Raw genomic sequence first — 23,738 nt, 5'->3', positions numbered from 1 at the left:
CCCATTTCCTCCTCTACATATCTCTTGAACATTTTTTACCGCACAAATCGACAGGTAAAAAGTTGTGACTTATTTATAATTGTTTCGGCGTTTGGCCCACTGTGCGTCGTTTTTTCCCAAGAGGATGTTCTGGGTGTCCTTTCACTAGAACTTCTGTAGGTATCCTTTCACCAGATCACGGATGGCTCCCCTGATGGGATTACCGTGGACAGAGTCATCACTGGATTCCTATAAGTTGGCGGATTATGTAGGCCCATATGCATACATGGATATTCATGACAAGATGAAGGCACTGAATTCCGGTCATAAAGGTGTGCCATGTAATGAGTAGGCCGATAAGCTGGTCATGTTACTGAATTAATGTATCTCCATTGTGCGAGCTCATTGGTAGGGTGGAAGTATTCTGCCACCGCGCTAATCCGATGTGTTGAAGTGATTAGGTTAGCCAAGGCCGAGTTTTTAATTAAACAGGACGGCATTTAACTTGGGGCTGAGGAAGCACGAGCTCGGGCTGCAGATAGAAGTCCCCACTTGTCATTGTATCGGCAAGTCGTTGACGTCGCGCTAGACCCAGGGAAACGCGTACTTATGTAGGTTTTGGGAACGTTATGGACATTGTTTATTTAAAGGAAATAACTCGTCTTAACATAACGAGTATCACAGCCACTTAGAGTTTAAGCTAGAGTCGGCGAAGCCCAGCCTTACTGAGACTCTCCACTCGATACCGCTGATTGTCCACAACTGCATTAGCAGCCATCACGTATACGGACCATTCCACTTTCCGCACTACTCCGTGGACGCGGCTGTAGCTTCCAGCTGTGCATCTCGTTCCTACCCGTGTGGTACTCACAGCCATCCCGTGGTAATGAGGAGGAGTTGGAGACAGGCCAGTCCCTTTTGTGTTCTATTACGTGATCGCAGGGATAAGGCACAGTGCCTGAACTCTCACCTGACACACAGCCCTTGCCGTCTCCTCGACTTTGCGTTAGCAATTATCCGATCTCCTATTCGTATTTTGATGCCAAAATGTGTTCACCTTTTGGAACCTATCGTATTCTAAATTTTGCATTAAACTAGTTAAGGTCCAGATAGCAGGTAGTTTTGTAATAAATCATAAAAATAAAAACTAATTAAGCAATGTTTTTACCCTTTTTTACTTTTTACATGTAGCATTCGATTATTTTTCTCTTTCCATCGCAGAGAATTAAACTTACGTTATTTAGATAATCAACAGTTGCCGACAAACGGAAGCGTTGCTGCCACTGCGGCTGTGCCGATTTTTCCACAACATTAGTTGCAAAAACCATACCCTCGTGTGACTTGTATGTGGGATATGATCCCTCCTCTGCTTGGAATGTTACATATGTGCTTGGTGGCTCATTTGGGGGAAACCTTTTTGAGGCGTTACGTTGTTTGGAACCCTTTTTAGATTTGGAGGCCGGATTCAGGGGTAAGCCTATTGCCTTTTGAATTTCCAAAGCAAATTTGAAAAGTTTAAGATTGGATGGCTGCAAAGGTTTCAAAGCTGTTGAACTTGCTGATGATGTATGAGGCATAGTTTCTGTGCTGCCACATAAGTTTGGTTTAGCAACCACATTAGTACCTTCTTGGGCTAATGACGATGACGATGATGTAGATGTTGTCGAGGATGATGTTGGTGGTTGTTGAGGTGTCATAAGTACTTTTTGCAGCATATCCAAAAGATCAGAAGTTTTTTTAATTTTTGAAGCTGAAGATGATGTTGGCACACTCTTTGATAGGGGACTTGATTGTGCGCTTGTCACTGGAGAATTATTTGAATTCTTAGATGTGGTGCTTATTTGTAAGGGTTGTAACTTGTTTAGAACATCCTTTTCTAGTAACGATTCGGCAGCTTTAGTATCTGACTTTAGAAGTATGCTAGCGAGACCTCGAGAATCTTTAAGATTTCTAATTTGCTCCTCGCTGCCTACAGCCAATAAACATTTCAATTCACCAATTTTACTGCCCGTTTGCCAGTTGATGATGGGAGCCCACGAATCAATGGATATAACTGGAAGCTAATAAAAAACACAGTTATTTAAAATGTTGTAGCAGTGTGTTATACACAGAGGCGGCAGCCCTTGCCGATGAAGAACTCCATCGGGTCAATCCGGTACGTACAACCGGCTGCCATGGGATTGTTTGTAAAAATGTGACGAGAAAATTGCTTTTGTTTAATCGTACCTTCCCTTTGCACAAATGATTCGTTATAGCCGCATCTCTGTAAGCTATGAAGAACTGATGTAGCGGTATGCGAACTACACCTATAGGATGCATGTTTTGATCGCGATTGCCGTTTCCATCATCAGAACTCATGCGATGCCACAATTCCAAATGCAAATACTGTTTTTCGACACGTTGCAGGAACTTCTCATCATTTATAACGGAAAATTGCTGTAATAGAACATTTTTCAAAAATATTTCCACCTTTTTTAAGGAGAATTCGACCTACCTCCTGATAATTGAATTTGTTGGCATCATCAGCCTTGGTCGCTGCAGGCGAATCCAACCAAAATCGTCGGCAAATCAGAATCTTCTGAGGCTGTAGCTCCATCTCCAAGTTGCGTGCTTCGTTGGCATAAATAAATCCTTTTAATAGACGAATTTTGCTGGTTTCATCATCAAAATTAGTTTTTGCTAATTGTAGCTTAGTTGTGTTGTTATTTTGTGCACAGGCTAGAATGGAATACAAAATGCAAAATGTTTATAAGTTGGCACAAAAGATATTTTTATAGAGTTAAATCAAATTAAATTTTTTGGTAATTTTTGAATTTAATTTTTTTTATCAATTTCATTTTATTTTTGAGATGTTTTTATACCCACCACCGTAGGATAGGGGGTATATTAATTTAGTCATTCCGTTTGCAACACATCGAAATATCAATTTCCCAACCTACAAAGTGTATATATTTCGGATCGTCGCAAAATTCTAACACTATTTAACGATGTCCTTGTGTCTGTCCATCCGTCTGTTTAATCACTCTACAGGCTTCAAAAATTGAGATATTGAGCAGAAATATATAGTTTCTGACCCAAATATAGTTTAGGTCGGACTATATTAAGATATAGCTGCCATATAGTCTGATCGGCCGATAAAGGATCTGAAGCCCATTAAAGTTTTATTTATTGCCCAATTTCGCTGAAATCTGAAACAGTGGATTATTTTAAGCCTCCCGACATCTGACCTAAGTATGAATCAGATCGGACTACTTTGCTGAAATTTGAAGCAGTGAGTAGTTTCAGGCCTCTAAACTTCGAACTTAAATATGGTTCAGATTGGACTATATTTAGATATAGCTGCCATATAGATCGATCTTCCGATAAAGGGTCTGAAGCCCATAATAGCCCTATTTAATACCCGATTTCACTGAAATTTGAAACAGTGGGTAGTTTCAGGCCTATAAACTTCGAACTAAAATATGGTTCAGATTGGACTATATTTAGATATAGCTGCCATATAGATCGATCTTCCGATAAAGGGTCTGAAGCCCATAATAGCCCTATTTAATACCCGATTTCTCTGAAATTTGAAACAGTGGGTAGTTTTAGGTCTCCCGACATCCGCCCCAAATATGGTTTGGATCGGAATTTATTTAGGTATAGCCGCCATATAGACCGATATCCCGATAAAGGGTCTGAAGCTTATGAAATAGTGAGTAGTTTTAGGCCACCCACCATCCGACCCAAATATGGTAAAATTAGGACTGTATTTAGATATAGCTGTCATATAGACCGATATGCCGATTAAGGGTCTGAAGCTCATAAAAGCTTTATTAATTTCCCGATTTGGTTGAAATTTGAAATACAAAATTCAACAGTCACTTATATCTATAGGACCACTGTGGGCATCCAAAGTTCGGCCCGGGCGAACTTAATGCATTTTTACTTGTTTTATCTCTATGTTACCTTAAAAAAAAACGAATAATTATTCCTATATTTTCATTGAGTAGTGTTTTTTGCTTTGCAATGACGTTTTTTTTATTCTAAATTTACATGAATTTGTGTTTAAGATCAAATGCTTCAATATTGGGTAGTTTCTAATATGACTATGGATCTTCAAAGTGGCCCGGCCGATACGGGATGACTATGAGCACCACACAGGCTGGAACTTTGAGCTCCCACTTGTGTGGTGCCCATCGTTATCACAGGAAGCTTAGCTGAAAGCTACCGGGCGCGTCCACAGGTTGCGGATGGTGGAAAGCTCCGTTTTTATACGGAGTAGCTCCAAATGCGACCGCGGGCAGTCAGCGATTTTCAAGAGGGGAGTCTCAGTGAGGAGTCAGGTGGCACTGGCTCTTTATTAAAAACTGAGTGGCAATGATACTCGAGATGACAAAGCGAGTTATTGGCGCCTTCAAATAACCAATGGCCAACATCAGCGTCTGTTTCCAGGTTAGGGGCGGCTGGCGGCGAGCGTCGGATCTTGGAGCAAGCGGCTCGCCACAACGAGGGATACATGCGATCCCACAAACCCATGCGGTTGGGGCGCTGGGCCAGTAACCCGGCCCCGGAAAACATAAAACTACTATGAAAAACAAAGGAATAGTAAAAACGGACCCCCCCAACGTTGACGACCCACGCAAACGAAAAAAGGACCATGATTTGCGGATCTGCACTTGGAATGTCCGCACTCCTTATAGAGAAGGTGCAGTATACGCGCTGGCGGATGTATTAGAGAAGTACAAGGCAGATATAACCGCCTTACAGGAAGTGCGATGGATAGGGAATGGCGTCATTACAACACCAAACGGTGACGAACTATACTATAGCTGCCGTAACACGAGGCATGAATTTGGCTGTGGATTTGTGGTTAGTCGGAGACTGAAACACCAAGTCTCCAGCTTTACTCCGGTGGATGAGAGGCTAGCCACAATCCGCATAAAAGCCAAATTCTTCAAAATCAGCCTAATTTGTGCCCATGACCCGACGGAAGACAAAGACGACCAGACCAAGGATATTTTCTACGAGAGCCTAGAGAGAGAATATGACCGCTGCCCCGCCCATGATATTAAAATCGTTCTGGGAGATTTTAATGCGAAAATAGGGAAGGAAGACATTTTTGGTCCAACAGTCGGAAAGTTTAGCCTCCACGAGATAACGTCCAGTAATGGGTTGAGGCTGATAGATTTCGCTGCGGCAAAAAACATGGTAGATAGTAGCACCAGATTTCAACATAAAAATATCCACAAAGCCACATGACTGTCACCCGACCAAAACACGAGAAACCAAATTGATCACGTTGTGATGGATGGAAGGCATTCATCCAGCGTGTTAGATGTACGATCGATCCGTGGAGCGAATATAGATTCGGATCATTATCTTGTTGCAGCAAACGTTTGAACATGGCGAGGAAAGTACGATCTGACACTGCACGGAAGGTGGACATTGAAAAGCTGCAGACTTAACAAATGGCAGCGGCATACTCCACTCGACTGACCCAACTGCTTGATGAAAGCACTCCTTGTTCCGATGATATAATGGCGCAGTGGCAAACTATTGCCCACTCCATGGAAAATGCCGCGAAATCCGTACTTGGGTACCGGAAGCCTCCTCCAAAAAACCCATGGTACGACCAAGAGTGTCGAGATGCTACTGAAGCCAAGAATGCGGCATATAGAGTAACCCTACAATCAGTAGCAACGCGCCAGATGAAGGAGAGGTATCGGGAGAAAAGGAGAGAGGAGAAACGTCTATTCCGCAGAAAGAAAAAGGAAATGGAAACACGTGAGTGCGAGCGAATTGAGGTGTACAGGAGTCAGAATGAAGTCCGGAAATTCTACCAAAGAATTAAACACCAAACCGATAGCTTTGGGGCAGGCACATCCTCCTGCAGAGACAAAGAAGGAAATCTGGTAACTGACACAGACAACATGCTGAGGATATGGAAAGAACATTTTACCCAACTGCTAGTGTCCGATGTTGGCGGCGAAGAGGATACCGCAGAACCAATCCCTGATGATGGTATAGAATGTTTACCTCCTAGTCAGAATGAGGTCCAGGTAGCAGTGACCTGAACAAAGAACCGAAAGACCCGAAAGAACCGAAAGAACAAGGCAGCAGGATCCGACGGGTTACCCGCTGAACTATTTAAGACCGGAGTCGACACGCTGATAAGATGTATGCATCAGCTTATCTGCGCAATCTGGCTAGAAGAACGCATACCCGATGATTGAAATCTCTGCATACTATGTCCCGTACACAAGAAAGGAGACAAGATGGAATGTGCCAACTACAGAGGAATAAGTCTCCTCCCCATCGCATACAAGATACTCTCGAGCGTACTGTGTGAAAGATTAAAACCTAAAGTCAATGAGATAATTGGGCCCTATCAATGCGGCTTTAGACCTAGTAAATCCACCCTAGATCAGATATTCACACTGCGCCAAATCCAAAGACCCGAGAAGGACAAACCAACACCTATCATCTCTTTGTTGATTACAAAGCCGCCTTCGATACTCCTTTACGTTCAATGGTATTTGAAGCCATGTCTGAGTTTGGTATCCCTGCAAAATTAATAAGACTCTGCAGGATGACACTTGCTGATACCCGTTCCTCAGTAAGAATAGGAAAGAATCTCTCCGAACCGTGTGATCTCTTTAATATCCTGCTGGAGAATATTATACGAGATGCAGGTGTGAATAGATATGGCACACTAATCACAAGAGAACACATGCTACACCCCTATGCCCACGACATCGATATCATAGGTCGGTCACCGAAAGTATTGGGTTGCGTTGACAAATTTTTTCAACGGCTTGTGACTCTGTAATTGCATTCTTTCTTCTGTCAGTTAGCAGCTGTTACTTTTAGCTTGCTTTAGAAAAAAAGTGCGCGAAATTTTGTTTACATTTGTTTGTTTGGCGTCAATTTTAATATGGAGCCCACAAAGGAGCATTTTCGTCATATTTTACTTTATTATTTCCGTAAAGGAAAAAACACGAAGCAGGTTGCTAAAAAGTTACGAGATGTGTATGGTGATAAAGCCTTAAAAGGAAGACAGTGTCAAAATTGGTTTCGCAAATTCCGTTCTGGAGATTTTTCACTTAAAGATGAGCCACGTTTAAGTCGGCCAAATGAAGTTGATGATGACCAAATCAAAGCATTAATCGAATTGGATCGTCATGTAACTGAGCGTGAGATAGGAGAGAAGTTAAATATACCAAAATCAACCTCTCATTATCACATAAAAAGTCTTGGACTGGTGAAAAAGCTTGATATTTGGGTACCACATGTATTGAAAGAAATTCATTTAACAAACCGAATCAACGCTTGTGATATGCACCTTAAACGCAATGAATTCGATCCGTTTTTAAAACGAATCGTAACTGGAGATGAAAAGTGGATTGTTTACAACATCGTTAGTCGAAAACGATCATAGTCCAAGCATGGTGAACCAGCCAACCACTTCAAAGGCTGATATCCACCAAAAGAAGGTTATGCTGTCTGTTTGGTGGGATTGGAAGGGGGTGGTATATTTTGAGCTGCTTCCAAGGAACCAAACGATTAATTCGGATGTTTACTGTCAATAATTGGACAAATTGAATACAGCCATCAAGGAGAAGCGACCAGAATTGGTCACTCGTAAAGGTGTCATATTCCACCAGGACAACGCTAGACCGCACACATCTTTGGTCACTCGCCAAAAACTGAGTGAGCTTGGCTGGGAACTTTGATGCATCCACCATATAGCCCTGACCTTGCACCATCAGACTACCATTTATTTCGATCTTTGCAGAACTCCTTAAATGGTAAAACTTTCGGCAATGATGAGGCTATAAAATCGCACTTGGTTCAGTTTTTTGCAGATAAAGGCCAGAAGTTCTATGAGCGTAGAATACTAAATTTGGCAGGAAGATAGCAAAAGGTTATCGAACAAAATGGCAATTATATATTTGATTAAAGTTTATTCTAAGTTTTATTAAAAATGCATTTACTTTCTTTTAAAAAATCCGCAATTACGTTTTGGGCAACCCAATAGTAACTGCAGCCTTTGAAAGAATCGAAAGAGAGTCAGTGAAAATGGGTCTGGCAGTAAATGGGCATGAATTTTTCTAAGGCAGCTGTATTCTTGGGCATTTCTCCCAAAACACTCTGCACAACCGATGAGATAAAGAAAATGGTGAGACATGGAAATCACAACTTTGAGATAAACAGCAACTTTATCTACCTCGGCACCGCCGTAACCGAAACGAATGACACCAGTTTTGAGATTAAGCGAAGAATAATACTGGCAAACAGATGCTACTTTGGACTAAGTAAGCAGTTTAGAAACAAGGCCACCTCTCGACAGACGAAGACTACACTTTACAAGACACTGACAGTACCCGTGCTGTTATATGGTTCTGAAGCATGGGTACTTGTGAAAGCAGATGAAGCAGTGCTTGGAGTATTTGAGAGAAAGATTCTTCGTAAAATATATGGAACAGTTTGCGTTAACGGAGAATATAGGCGACGTATGAACCACGAGCTGTATTAGCTGTATGACGACGATAGCATAGTTACACGCATCAAAATACAACGGCTGCGTTGGTTAGGTCATGTTGTCGGAATGGATGAAGAAGCTCCAGCAAAGAAGTCTTTTGAAGGCGAACACGGTGGTACACGCAAACCGGGAAGACCAAAAGCCCGTTGGAAAGATCAAGTTGTGGGAGACACCTCGAAACTTGGTGTCAGAGATTTTAGAATGAGCGCAGAAGATCGAGGCGCTTGGAACGCTATTCTACGTTCGGCTAGTGGAAGAAATATTCTGTCATAGCCAATTAAAGTAAAGTATCTTCAAAGTGGCTACCACTTTGTTTTTTCAGGCAATGAATTCCATCGAATAATTGGGGTCGATCTTTTACGAATAAATGGGGTCGGTATTTTACGCCGGAACTATGGATCTTCAATGTGGCTACCACTTAATTTTTTCAGGCAATGAAGTCCACCGGATAAAAGGGGTCGGTCTTTTACTGTCGCCGATAGCAAAGCGAGCTCTTCTATCATACAATGTTATATTTGAACGCATCATGACGGCAAGATTGAACTCAAAATTCTGCAAAATATACATTGTACAATGCTATGCGACAACCGACGTTTGTTTCTCTTTCGAGACGAGCTCAATGATCGGAGATTTTTCTTTGCAAATGGAAAAGGAAAGCCAGAGATCGAAACGCACACCATCCACTATGGGACGCGTTTCGTCTTTGGTGTGATGGCTTCAAACGCCTCTTTGATACAATTACCACATTAACCAGCTCGACAACCCTGTCTATTAGCTGTACTTTCCCAATGCATGTGTTTTCGTGTAATGCCAGATTTTTTGTCTGCAAAAATTACACTTCTTCCACATGATTCTGTGCATCTGTTGTAAGTTGTATTGGTGGCTTCGAACGTTAGACAACGGCTCTCGCTGTGTGTGCTCCGTGTGCCCAGGTTCAAATTTCAACCCTGTTAAACCTAAACGACTCCGAAACAGCGCTCGAATACAAGGCACCATTTACGGAGAAGCTGCAAAATAACACCCATACATGGAAACCCTATCGCGGCCATTTCTCGACGACCCCAAAAGCCATGGATAAGCAACGAAACTAAAGAAGAAATAAAACACCGGAAACGTCTACGCAGCATTCTGCTACGGGCAAAATCAAGTGTCAATCCCATGGCAGCTGGTTGTACACACCGGATTGACGCGATGAAGTCCTTCATTGGCAAGGGCTGCGATATTCAGTGTACAACACACTGCTACAATAACAACAAATTCAAGTGTAACTAAAATAGCGGTCATGACTGAATATAGCCCCTCGGCCTTGCTGGTCAAGTGCCTAGTTCGCAGAGATAAGCGAATATATTTTAATATGCTGGCAGAGCAATCCAAAAATGCAGCTAATATTGGAAACATGCGTAGTGTCTACGACTCAATAAAACAAATGAGCGGCAACAGTATAAGGCCAACGGCAATAATAAAAGATGAGAACACATCGGAATTAATAACACCCCATCAGCAATTAGAGCGATAGCGCGGTTTCCTCAGCTCCGAAGGACCAGCAACCGAGGAGGTAAGTTCCGACCTTCTTAATCCTTCTGTGCGCCGAAACTCACACGGGGATATATCTACTGCCCCACCCGACTGCGAAGAAATTGAGGCCGTTCTGGTCTCACCCATAACGGCAAATCAGACTGCTTTGACAATATGCGAGCTGAACTGTTGCGGTATTGGGTACACCCCCCAATGATTAGAGAAGCCTGCGATACAAACGCTGTCCCCTCGGAATGAAAGAATTATGGATCATGGTCACAATCCCAAACATGGATGACATCACCCAGTGTAAAAACTGGAGGGGGATTACATGGCTAAACGCAATAAATAAAGCGATTGCGTGTCTTCTTCCGCAGCGTATTTCGCCTGCACTTTACAGCTTTTTGAGAAAAGAACAGGCAGGTTTTCGGCCAGGACGTCTTTGTGTCGATCACAATAACCCCCTTCGCAAAATCATTGAACAGTCTGCAGAACTTAATACACACCTATACCTTTTATTCATCGACTTCGAGCGTGCTTTTGACATAGTTTCGCGAAGTTCAATGTGGAGCACGCTGTTGAATAAGGGTATCCCTGAAAAAAACGTTACAATAATTAGGGAGCTGTATGGGAATGCTGAAGTTTCAGTCCGTTTCAGTGGAGAGAAGCAGGGTTGCATCCTGTCACCGACGCTATTTTGAATTTTATTAGACTCCGTATTAGAAGTAACTAATGTTGAGGCACCCTATGACATACGCTGGGGTATTAACGACTTCCTCAGAGACATCGACTACGCGGATGATATATGACTCTTTGCACATAAAGGCGAAACTGGAACGACTGAATGAAAATGCTGCCAAAGTAGGCCTGAGGATAAACATAGCAAAGACCATATTGATGAGGATAGAAACATCAAATCTGACACAGCTCACTATGAACGACCATATCATTGAAGACGTTGACAACTTCTCCTATTTTGGCAGCAAAATAACAAAGGACGGAGGATCAGAGGCAGACATACGCGTATGTATCAACATTTCTTAAACCCAACAATGTTTGGAGATGCAGTGACATCTCACATAATACATAAGTAAGGATCTTCAACAGTAGTGTGAAATCCATTTTATTATATGGTTGTACAAGCGGCTACACGTAAGTCCAAGTTTTCATAAAAAGCTGCCTACGTCAAATACTTCGAATTTTCAGCTCAAATCGTATTTCAAATGGAGAATTGCAAATAAGAACAAGCACTTCCCCTGTTGATGTAGAAATCCGGAAGAGAAATGTGCTTGGTATATATTTATATATATATATATATATATATATATATATATATATATATATATATATATACATATATATATATTACGCTTAATTTGTGATGAGCTTAATGATCGAACATTTTTTGCAATGGCAAAAATAAAAGCCACATACGTACACCGCACCTACAATTTGAGGCGTTTTGATCCTTGGTAAGAGAGCCATCATAAGCAATCTTTAGGTGTGGGGAGCTTCAAAAGTCGTACATTGGTAGGTTGTATTTATCTCGAAGAAATTGAGAAAGCACCTCTATGAAATGGATACAACACTGACCAAGTTCGGCACTTTGTCCAACAAGCTGTCTCTTTTTGCAACACATGTGTGTTTTTATTGCATCGATGGATATCTTTTTATCCAAGAAATGACGGATCTAAAGTCAAAATCGAGCTGTTGGCTTTTAACAACAGTTGCCTAACAACTATCTGATGATCAATCATCAGACGAAACGGCTTAAGCTCAAACCCTTGGATTTTGATTGTGCGGAGATGTGTACTATAAGGTTTCGGTACCCTATTTGGTACTCGAAAAGTAAAATTAAATAAAAAAAAAAAAACATGGGCATTAATATTTTTAAAGACAAAGCCAAATTTATTGAGATATAGCTATTTTATCATCAATAGATAAGAAATTCGAACGGATTATTCACACACAACTACTAAGTTATTTTGAAAATGTTGACCTAATTCATAATACACAATATGCATAGGGTGGTGGGACGGATGCCCGGCCGACACGGGATAACTATGAGCACCACACAGGCTGGAACTTTGATATCCGACTTGTGTGGTGTCCATCGTTATCACGGGAAGCTTAGCTGAAAGCTACCGGGCGCGTCCACATGTTGCGGATGGTGGAAAGCTCCGTTATTATGCGAAGTAGTTGCTAATGCGACCGCCGGCAGTCTGCGATTTTCGATAGGAGAGTCTCAGTGGGGAGTCAGATGGCACTGGCTCTTAATTAAATACTGAGTGCCAATGATATTCGAGATGACAAGGTGAGTTATTGGCAGCTTCAAATGACCAATGGCCAACATCAGCGTCTGTTCCCAGGTTAGGGGCGGCTGGAGGCGAGCATCAGATCTTGGAACAAGCGGCTCGCCTCAACGAAGTATACATGTACAATCCCCCAAAACCCATGCGGTTGGGGCGTTGGGACAGTAATCCGCCTCCGGAAAACTAAGAGAAACAAAGGAATAATAAAAACGGACCCCCCAACGTTGACGACCCACGCAATCAAAAAAAAAAAGAACCATGACTTGCGCATCTACACCTGGAATGTCCGCACTCTTTATGGAGAAGGTGCAGTATACGCGCTGGCAGATGTATTAGAGAAGTAAAAGGCAGATATTATCGCCTTACAGGAAGTGCGATGGACTGGGAATGGCGTCACTACAACACCAAACGGTGACGAATTATACTATGGCTCCCATAACACGAGGCATGAATTTGGCCGTGGATTTGTGATTAGTCGGAGACTGAAACACCTTATCTCCGGCTAGTCACAATCCGCATAAAAGCCAAATTCTTCAACATCAGCCTTATTTGTGCCCATGTCCCGACGGAAGACAAGGACGAGCAGACCAAGAATATTTTCTACGAGCGCCTAGAGAGAGAATAAGACCGTTGCCCCGCCTATAATATTAACATCGTTCTGGTAGATTTTAATGCGAAGATAGGGAAGGAAGACATTTTTGGTCCAACAGTCGGAAAGTTAAGCCTCCACGAGGAAACATCCAGTAATGGGTTGAGACTGATAGATTTCGCCGCGGCAAAAACATGGTAGTTACTAGCACAAGCTTTCAACATAAAAATATTTACAAAGCCCGATCAAAACACAAAAAACCAAATTGATCAGATAAAGGAGAGGTATCGGGAGAAAAGGAGAGAGGAGAAAATCTATTCCGCAGAAAGAAAGAAAGTGAGCGAATTGAGATGTACAGGAGTTAGAATGAAGTCCGGAAATTCTACCAAAGAATTAAACATCAAACCGATGGCTTTGGTGCAGGCACATCCTCCTGCAGAGAAAAAGAAGAAAATCTGGTAACTGACACAGATAGCATGCTGAGGATACGGAAAGAACATTTTACCCAATTGCTAGTGTCCGACGTTGGCGGCGAAGAGGATACCGCAGAACCAATCAATGATGATAGTATAGAATGTTTACCCCCTAGTCAGAATGAGGTCCAAGTAAAGGGTGATTTTTTTGAGGTTAGGATTTTCATGCATTAGTATTTGACAGATCACGTGGGATTTCAGACATGGTGTCAAAGAGAAAGATGCTCAGTATGCTTTGACATTTCATCATGAATAGACTTACTAACGAGCAACGCTTGCAAATCATTGAATTTTATTACCAAAATCAGTGTTCGGTTCGAAATGTGTTCAAATTTTGACAAATTTTGTTCAGCGATGAGGCTCATTTCTGGTTGAATGGCTACGTAAATAAGCAAAATTGCCGCATTTGGAGTGAAGAGCAACCAGAAGCCGTTCAAGAACTGCCCATGCATCCCGAAAAATGCACTGTTTGGTGTGGTTTGTACGCTGGTGCAATCATTGGATGCTGTTGGACGCAACGTTACGGTGAATGAACACATTTCGAACCGAACACTGATTTTGGTAATAAAATTCAATGATTTGCAAGCGTTGCTCGTTAGTAAGTCTATTCATGATGAAATGTCAAAGCATACTGAGCATCTTTCTCTTTGACACCATGTCTGAAATCCCACGTGATCTGTCAAATACTAATGCATGAAAATCCTAACCTCAAAAAAATCACCCTTTAGCTGTGACCCGACTATAGAACAACAAGGCAGCAGGATACGCACCGGCTTGACCCAATGTCCATTTTTCTTCGTGGTAGAGGCACATCCCGGAGTGCCTTCTCCGCACGCTTGTGGTGCGTGCCCGGATTGAAAAGAACCCCGGACCCTGGTTCTGCTCTGCCAGAACCGTCTCCATCATCTTGCTCTGGCCTTACGTCACTGGATCATAGTCACACTAAATATGTTGAACGGTGCCGTGCGAACAGGGACTCAGTGGGTCACAAGCGTCGTTTATCAATCAGAAGAAGGCCGAATGGGTGGGCTTCAGAGAATACACCAATCGCCGTTTCAATGAACTGAAACCCCCTCGTATGTGCTAGTTGCTGAGAGAAAATTCCTAGACATTAATAACGCAGCAGCCGATCGTTTTATACCAGCCGGTCGAATATCTAAAGTGTGGCCTAATTTCCCGGCGCAGGCATTGGTACTCGCAGACGAGCGTGATGGTTTTCGTTACAAGGACCCCACTAACCCCAGAATCAGCGAGCTGACGGTCCTCGTAGCACTGGACATATCGCAGGCATTCGACACCGTTAGCCATGCAAACTATTTGAAGACATCGCAAATACGACCCTCCAGGCATGCCTGAAACGCTGAGTCGCCAATTATCTGTGTGATCGCCAATCATTTGTGAAATTTAGCGATAAGAAATCGAAACACCGTAGAGTGAAACAGGGAGTTCCCCAAGGCGTGGTAATATCACCGCCACTGTTCAACGTGCTGTCTCCTCAGTTCTCTCGTGGATCACCTCCATTAGGAGACAAAGATCCTACCCGTGCGTAAACTTAACTACATGCTGCCTAAGCAATACCTGCTGGGCTGTAATCGCAGAGACTATCCAAATCATCATCTTCTGGATGGGTATCCACCGCCCCGAAGCCTTAAGGTAGATCTACATGATCTAGAGGGTCAGGTTCAGCGCTACGAGAGAGAACCTCTAGATCAAGCGGGTCTAGACAACAATAATGGAGATATGGTAGCAGGTGCGGTGAATAGCTACCGGTTAAATTTCCTTGGAGAACAACCGCCTCCCATTGCACCTGAAGAAATTGAATTGAAACAGATTAGTTCTAGCCCCATCACGATCTGGCAGATGCAGCCGCCTCAACTCCTACAGAGCAAGGTTTGGTGCCGACGTGCAGGATGTATGTCCCGATTGTGACTAGGGACCACACAACACACGTCGCCTGTTTAACTGCCCTGCTAGACCAACATCTTAGTCGCAGAATTTCTGGATCTGGATACTTAACAGAATCAAGCAGACGAAAGATAGAACGCAAAACACTGCTACAAAAACAACAACAATAAAACAGTGAAAGATTTTGAAGAGTAGAATTAAAATATTAAAAAGAAAACTTGTGCTCGCCATATTGCAATCGTAAAATTGTCTTTGAATAAAATAATTTCATTTCATTTCTTTAAGATTTTTCGTTCATAATTCTCCGTTCAGCTTAAAAATTAATCTTACTGGGAATCATTTTTTTTTCTTTTTCGATTATAAATAGGAGTTTGCACCATGTGGGGTTTTATTACCTTCCTCATTCAGCTTGTAACGGCTCGAATTATTGAACCCATACAATTTATATATTCTTAATCGCCATTCGTGTATACCTCTAATACACTCTCATTTAGGTTAGGTTGAAAAGAGGGTGCGGATATTAATCCTCGTCCCGTTACGATACCGAAAGCTATACCGACCTCCTTCTTACTTCCTTTGAATATTAGCTTCGTTTTCTCATGATCAGGATCTCCCCATAGGATTTTCATCGACCTACCGACCGTTTCGCTGTTCCACAGTGTTACATGCGCGTTCGACGCCCACGGCCTTAACTCGGACTGCGTCGACCCGAAAGGCTTCGGGTCAACCAAGTTTATTTTTTTTATTTTTATACCCTCCACCATAAGATGGGGGGTATACTAATCTCGTCATTCTGATTGTAACTACTCGAAATATTCGTCTGAGACCCCATAAAGTATATATATTCTTGATCGTCGTGAAATTTTATGTCGATCTAGCCATGTCCGTCCGTCTGTCCGTCCGTCCGTCTGTCTGTCGAAAGCACGCTTGCTTCCGAAGGAGTAAAGCTAGCCGCTTGAAATTTTGCACAAATACTTCTTATTAGTGTAGGTCGGTTGGTATTGTAAATGGGCTATATCGGTCCACGTTTTGATATAGCTGCCATATAAACCGATCATGGGTCTTGACTTCTTGAGCCTCTAGAGTGCGCATTTCTTATCCGATTGGGGTGAAATTTTGCACGACGTGTTTTGTTATTATATCCAACAACTGTGCAAAGTATGGTTCAAATCGGTTCATAACCTGATATAGCTGCCATATAAACCGATCTTGGGTCTTGACTTCTTGAGCCTCTAGAAGGCGCAATTCTTATCCGATTTGATTGAAATTTTGCACGACGTGTTTCGTTATTATATCCAACAACTGTGCCAAGTATGGTTCAAATCGGTCCATAACCTGATATAGCTGCCATATAAACCGATCTGGGGTCTTGACTTCTTGAGCGTCTAGAGTGCGCAATTCTTATCCGATTGGAATGCAATTTTGAACGACGTGTTTTGTTATGATACCCAACAACTGTGCCAAGTATGGTTCAAATCGGAGCATAACCTTATATAGCTGTCATATAAACCGATCTTGGGTCTTCCTATCCGATTTGGCTGAAATTTCCCAAGACGTTTTTTATTGTTATTTTCAACCACTATGTCAAATAAAATACAGGGTGGCTGATGAATATTGCTACAATGATGAATATTGCTACATTTTTTTTTCGGTGTATGGAATACATTTTTCTTTTATTCATGTTAAATTAAATTATTAAATTAATTATTAAATTATTATTAATTAAATTAATTAATTAATTAATTAAATTAATTATTAAATTATTATTATTAAATAGAAAAAAAGTTATTACATTTTTTTTTGGTAGCGGCTTTCATCAGCCACCCTGTACAAGTCGGTTCATAACCTGATATAGCTGCCATATAAACCGATCTGGGATCTTGACTTCTTGAGCCTCTAGAGGTCGCAATTATTATCCGATTTGCCTGAAATTTTGTACGATGGATTCTTTCATGACCATCAACATACGTGTTTATTATGGTCTGAATCGGTCCATAGCCCGATACAGCTCCCATATAAATCGATCTCTCTATTTTGCTTTTTGAGCTCACAAAGAGCGCAATTCTTATTCGAATTGGCTGACATTTTACACAGGTCTCCAACATATAATTTAATTGTGGTCCGAACCGGACCCAATCCGGATCCTATCGCTCTCATAGCAAAGCAAATCTTTAACTTATATCCTTTTTTGCCTAAGAAGAGATGCCGGGAAAAGAACTCGACAAATGCGATCCATGGTGGAGGGTATATAAGATTCGGCCCGGCCGAACTTAGCACGCTTTTACTTGTTTTTACTTCTATTGGCCTAAAATGGCTTAAATCAGACCGTAACATGATATAGTACTTAAAATAAGGCTATCTTCAATTCTGGGCTACTGTAGGGCCCAACTCTTATCCGATCACACCTTACATTTTTGCATTTTGGTTTCTTTTACGATTTCCATGCCAAGTATGGTCTAAATTTACATCATTTTCTCCACCTCTTAATAATAATGGCATGTAAATTTCGTATGGCCTGGAAACTAGCAAGGCTTACACCGCAAAGGAAGAAGAATGCTATTGGCTTTAACTTTTCAGATTATCGGCCATTTCCATTCTTCCTGCTCTGTCTAAGATCTTTGAAATTTTAATTAAAGCCCAATCAATTGCCAATCTGGCTTCAGGAAATTTCATAGCACCATGTCACTTATGGTTAAACTTACGAATGATATTAGGCGTGCAATGGATAGTCGGAATCCTGATGTTCTTGCTGTACTGATTTACGCAAGGCATTTGAGTCTGTCGATCCAAATCACCTTTGCCACAAACTCAGATATGAATTCAATGTTTCGCATTCGTCGTGTAAGCTTTATATCATCTTTTCTTTCTGACCGTAGGCAGTTTGTTTTATGCCGTGGCCACAGCTCAAATATTAACTCAATTCAAGCAGGAATACCCCAGAGACCTTTTTTGGGGCCCGTTTTATTTATATTGAATGTAAATGATGTCCATCGTTGTATGTTGACATAGCTGTTTATGCTGACGACTTTCACTTGGTTTTGAATGTGATAGTGATCTTTCGTTTACATTTCATATCTCTCATATTTGTGCGAAGCTGAACTTATCCCTTAAAAAACTTTAGTCCATATGTTATGCAACCAACTCAAATTAAATATGTATATGTTTGCACAATCCTTACACAGATAAAAGTAATTTTAAAAAACAACACTTTGGTCGAGAAAACAACTACGAAAGTTGTTAATATTCCTGCAACAATTTATTTTGAATCTCGACGACCCATAGTACAAATTTGTTGTTGAAGGGCACTCTTTGCAAGCCAACATATAACAACAACAACAATATATCCATAAGCAAGGCAAAAAACCATCTAACCGGTTAACGCATGTGCTTTGCTTCGGGTGGTGGTGTTTTTGTTTTCTTTGTTCGGCTCGCGCCGCTTTGTCTCGTTCATTTTACTGCTGCTCTCGGGTTTTCCTCTGCCACTCTCTACTATGGCCCTTAAAAACAAATTTTAATAATTTTGGTATTGAACTCATAATCTCATGTTTGGTAGTCTGTCACGCATCCTCTAGCCTAACGACATCATCTTCTTTATGGTGAAATAAATCAATATGTACGACTGCACAGTAATGAGTGTCTCAATTAATTAAATTTAAAAAAAAGTAAAAACCACTCTAAAACAATTTTTTCTGAATACGAATTTTCTAAAATAAGTTTAATGAAAAACAAAAAACTTTTTTTGGCCGACCTGGGGACTCGAACCTGGGTTAGCAAGTCATTAATGGCATGGGAGTTTTGTGCTCTACATGCAGGTACTCCTGTCCTTAGAACTACCTCAACTATAGAATTTGTTGAAAGTCAACAAAATGTCAATAATCTTGTCTGTCAAGTCACTTGGAGAGATTTACTTACGTACTTCAACAAATAATGTATTCGATTGAATGCTAAAATTTGGTAGTTGGTTTTCTAAGGGCTATTTTTTTTCTGAGTATTCATGCTTCATATTTTATATGGCGCCCAAGTTTATATGGGACCAAATCGTTCTAACATCACCAGGTAGCAATCTTGTTTTCACAGTATTCTTCGATTTGTTTATGGAGCAAGCTGTAGACGTTACTACCTTAATTTTACCAAGCAAATTCTTGGTTGCACTTTTGAACAGTTTCTGATCATTAGCATTTTACTGACAATATTTTTGAAAGATCTTCGTAATCGCCAGAGCCTTGCGAATGATCTGCCTACTGATGTTAAAGATTTTTCAGTATGTTCGGGCACATTAAAAAAAAAACGACTTTCAAACTTTCGAAATAACTACATATTAAATAATTGGCCTAATTAAAGAATCTGTTTTTATTCAATGATTGACAATCACTATATCACCGTGCGTTGGGGTTTTAGTTTTAATTGTTTTTTAGTCTTTTTATTTCACTTGTTTAGGGGTTTAAATCCCTATTTTTCATTTCTTTTGGTTAATTTAAATTGTATGCCATAAATTAAATTTTTATACCCACCACCGTAGGGGTATATTCATTTAGTCATTCCGTTTGAAACACATCGAAATATCAATTTCCCAACCTACAAAGTATATATATTTCGGATCGTCGTAAAATTCTAAGACGATTTAACGATGACAGTGTGTCTGTCCGTCTATCCGTCCGTCTATTGTAGTCACTCTACAGCCTTCAAAAATTAAGATATTAAGCTGAAATTTGGCACAGATACGTCTTTTTGATGCACGCTGTTTAAGTTATTGAGACCGATTTTCCGAAAAAGGGTTTAATGCCAATAAATGCTTAATTTTTCATTCGATTTCGCTGAAATTTGAAACAGTGGGTAGTTTTGGGCCTCCCGACATCTGACCCAAATATAGTCTATATCGGAATATATTTATATATAGCTGCCATAAATAACGATAAAGGATCTGAAGCCCAAAAAAGCTTTATTTATTACCCGATTTGAATTTGAAACAGAGAATTATCTTAACCCTCCTGATATCCTATCTAAATATGGATCAAATTGGACTATATTTAAGTATAGCTGCCATATAGACCGATCTCCAGTTAAAGGGCCTAAAGCCCATAAAAGCCTTATTTTTTAACCGATTTCGCTGGAATTTGAAATATTGAGTATTTTTATGCCTCCTAACATAGGACCCAAATATGGTTCAGATCGGACTATATTTTCATATAGCTGCCATATAGACCGATCCCTCGATTAAAATGCTTTAGATCGGACTTTATATAGATATAGCTGTCATATAGACCGATCTCCAGATAAAGGGTCTAAAGCCCATAAAAGCTTTATTTTTTAACCATTGGGTAGTCTTAGTTCTCCTGACATCCGTTCCAAATATGGCTCGGATCGGACTATATTTAAATATAGCTCCCATACAGACCGATAACGATTTAGGGTCTGAAGCGAATAAAAGCTTTATTTTTTATCCAATTTCGCTGAAATTTAAGACAGTTAGTAGTTTTAGGCCATCCGCTATCCGATCTAAAAATGGTACAGATCGGACTGTATTTAGATATAGCTGTCATATAGACCGATGTACCGATTAAGAGTCTGAAGCTCATAAAAGCTTTATTTATTACCCGATTTTGTTGAAATTTGAGATACAAAATTTAACAGTGACTTGTATTTATTAGCCCACTCAATATCCGTGTCGAATTTGGGTGCATAAGTTATCCAATTTTCACCGGATTTGGCCGAAAGGGGGTTTTCATATATACCCGAGGTGGTGGGTATACAAAGTTCGTCCCGGCCGAACTTAATGCCTTTTTAATTGTTAATATTCATATTGTATATTTAAATGTCTTGTCAAATTGTATTAAACCCTACTATGTTTAAATTTCAATCAACATATAGCCCACTTGCCTACGGATCGATTTAATAAATAAATAAATTCAAACATAACTGAAAGAGAACTTATTTAAACCGATCTCACGATTCGACCGCTTGAGTCTCAAAGGTATGACTACTCCTATCTTACAGAGAGGTTATGGAATTCAGGATTTAATGAGGCTATTTGAGAATAATTTTGTACCTATCTTTGTCAAGACGACTTTCTAAAATACAAAGACCACCTACGGTATACATGTAACTTGTCAATGGCTATACAGCCTACAGGGATCGTTATTCGATTATGGCTATGTCCTTAACGACAAGTTGATATTCAAAAATTTTTTACTGCGATAATTTCAAGATTATGTGGTCTAACTTAGACTTAAAAGATCTATTGTTGGCTAGAACAGAAGTCCGGGACTGAGATTCCATTTGTAAATATAATTGCAGTTCGAGTTCATACAACACAAATCAAAAAGCCATAAACTGTAGGTTAGACGGGCGATAGGGAAACACGTTGGTACTGATGAAATCCAAGCTTAGTATTTGAATTGTTAAGTTAATTTTTTTGGACACCTTGAAGTCCTGGCTCTATTATATTTAGATAGGACAATATTGGGCTATAGTTGTATATGGTAAGGTTAAGTTGAAAAGAGGTTGCGGATATTAATCCGTCCCATGCCAGTATGCACATACACCTAAGCCAGTCCCGACACGGGATAGCGATGAGCACCACACAGGCTGAAACATTGAGATCCGATCTGTCTGGTGTTCATTACTGTCACGGGAACCTTAGCTGCGAGCTACTGGGCGCGTCCACAGGTTGCAGATAGTGGAATGCTCCATACGGAGTGAGTGCAACGGCAGTCGCGGAAATTAGAGGTATCGAGCGGAAAGTCTTAGTAAGAGGCCAGGCGGCACCGTTAATAATGTTTTTCATACCACGTCCCTAAGTTGGTTCATGTCAGGGGTGTCAAAGTTGACCACTTTTTGTATAACATCTTCGATCGATTTTCATTGTATATCTTCGCTCAGTAAGCTCATTTCGAAAGAAAAATTAACACATCACCATACAAATGATCTTCGTCTTAACAGGCAAACGAAATTAGAAATTAAAAAAAAGTTTGGCTGAGCCAGGCCGTGGTTTGAACCACGACGTTCGGGCAACAATGAACGGTTGCAGACGACTTTGCGTTCTAATCCATCAACACGCTCTTTAAGAGGTTGGAATAATAGAAGTCGCGTCACTCTCAGGTTTATTGAGAGACTTGGTGCGAATGACCCTAAGACTCTCACTAATAGAGAGAGAGACTATCTTAATTGGGCTCGGGGAATCGCTGCACAGGCTACTCCAAAGACTACACGCCTAGATTCGGAAACTGGTCTGTCATCAGTATTCTCCGATGTCCTTGCGGAATTTCCTGGGTCTCCTCTACTTTTTGACGATGCAGGCTGGTATCGGGGCCGATACAGACTAATTCCCTTCGGGGATCAATGCTCAATTGAAATGTATCGTTGTGAGCGAACAAGATTGGTCAGATCTGGCCAAGTGCACCACTAAATTTAGTCAAGAAGGAAGATATTCCTTCTCGATCAATGGCGCATGTTTGGATACCAAGGATTCCCCCAGATCGTGAATCGGTACTTGGAAAACTAAGGGAATGTAATTCCAATCTTTAAACCAACGACTGGAAAATTGGTAGATTGGATGATGGTGACCGGAGACATGCAGTATTCCTACAAAACTCCGGCTGTTTCGTAGACCTCAACGAATCTAAAGGAGTTGTATCCTACGGATTCAACAAATTGAAACTGAAGGTCTATAGAAGCGGTGGGGTTGGGGAATCAGAAGACGACTCAGCATTTGTTGGTGAACACTTGCCTGAGGAACTATCGACCACATCGCCAGTCTGGCGGATTGCAGGAGACTGAAAATCCCACTGCCACAATCGAGAAAGGAAGGGAAGGCATCGAAACGGGACCTGACAAGCCCTGTGTGGGTGGGTTATCCGGTTGGACTGGGCTCAAGGTGTGTGCCAGCGGGGAGTGTGTTCACAGCTTTCTCACCAGCCCCTGGATGCGTACGGAAACTCATCATGACAAGATCTAACGAATCTCGTAAGGATGAACTCCTGGCGGAATCAGCGTTACCGTCGAAATATTTCGAAAAAGGGACACAAAAATTGGCATTCGTTGAAAAAAAGTAGCATAATTTTTCTAAAAAGGTGGCACACTCTGTATAGGCGTAAAGTTCAGTTAAGCCGATTCGTATATGCCCTGCATTATGTACTCCAAGTTCTCTGGACGATTTCTCTCAATCTGGAGACCATGCCATGATTATTGAAGGCCATAGTAGTACATCATGTAGAAAATTTCAACCAAATTAAATAAGGATTTGGTCTCCAGCAGCTCAAGACTTAAACCGTCCTCTAGTTGCTCAAGAAGTCAAGATCCCAGATCAGTTTATGTGACACCTATATCAGGTTATGGACCATACATTGCACAGTTATTGGAAATCATAACAAAACACGTCATGCTAAATTTCAGCCAAATCGGATAAGAATTGTGCCCTCTAGTGACTCAAGAAGTCAAGATCC

At 41.1% G+C, this 23,738-nt stretch overlaps 1 protein-coding gene across 4 annotated transcripts in view; it reads right to left on the bottom strand.

The window, feature by feature from the left end:
• LOC106086832 (uncharacterized) overlaps positions 1–23,738 on the bottom strand; it is a 109,859-nt gene that overhangs the window by 19,629 nt on the left and 66,492 nt on the right. For all 4 annotated transcript variants that reach the window (XR_009396647.1, XM_059361201.1, XM_013251644.2 and 1 more), the window contains 3 exons: positions 2,474–2,697; positions 2,206–2,415; positions 1,215–2,039 (listed from right to left, as the gene is read on the bottom strand). Coding sequence is in view for 3 of the 4 variants with exons in the window: in XM_059361201.1 (XP_059217184.1) it covers positions 1,215–2,039; positions 2,206–2,415; positions 2,474–2,697 (1,259 nt within the window). In the remaining variant the exon portion in view is untranslated. The remainder of the gene's footprint in view (positions 1–1,214; positions 2,040–2,205; positions 2,416–2,473; positions 2,698–23,738) is intronic.

The sequence above is a fragment of the Stomoxys calcitrans genome, chromosome 1 (assembly GCF_963082655.1).
Source record: "Stomoxys calcitrans chromosome 1, idStoCalc2.1, whole genome shotgun sequence".
NCBI classification, from domain to species: Eukaryota; Metazoa; Arthropoda; class Insecta; order Diptera; family Muscidae; genus Stomoxys; species Stomoxys calcitrans.
This window is presented reverse-complemented; position numbering and strand designations above follow the sequence as displayed.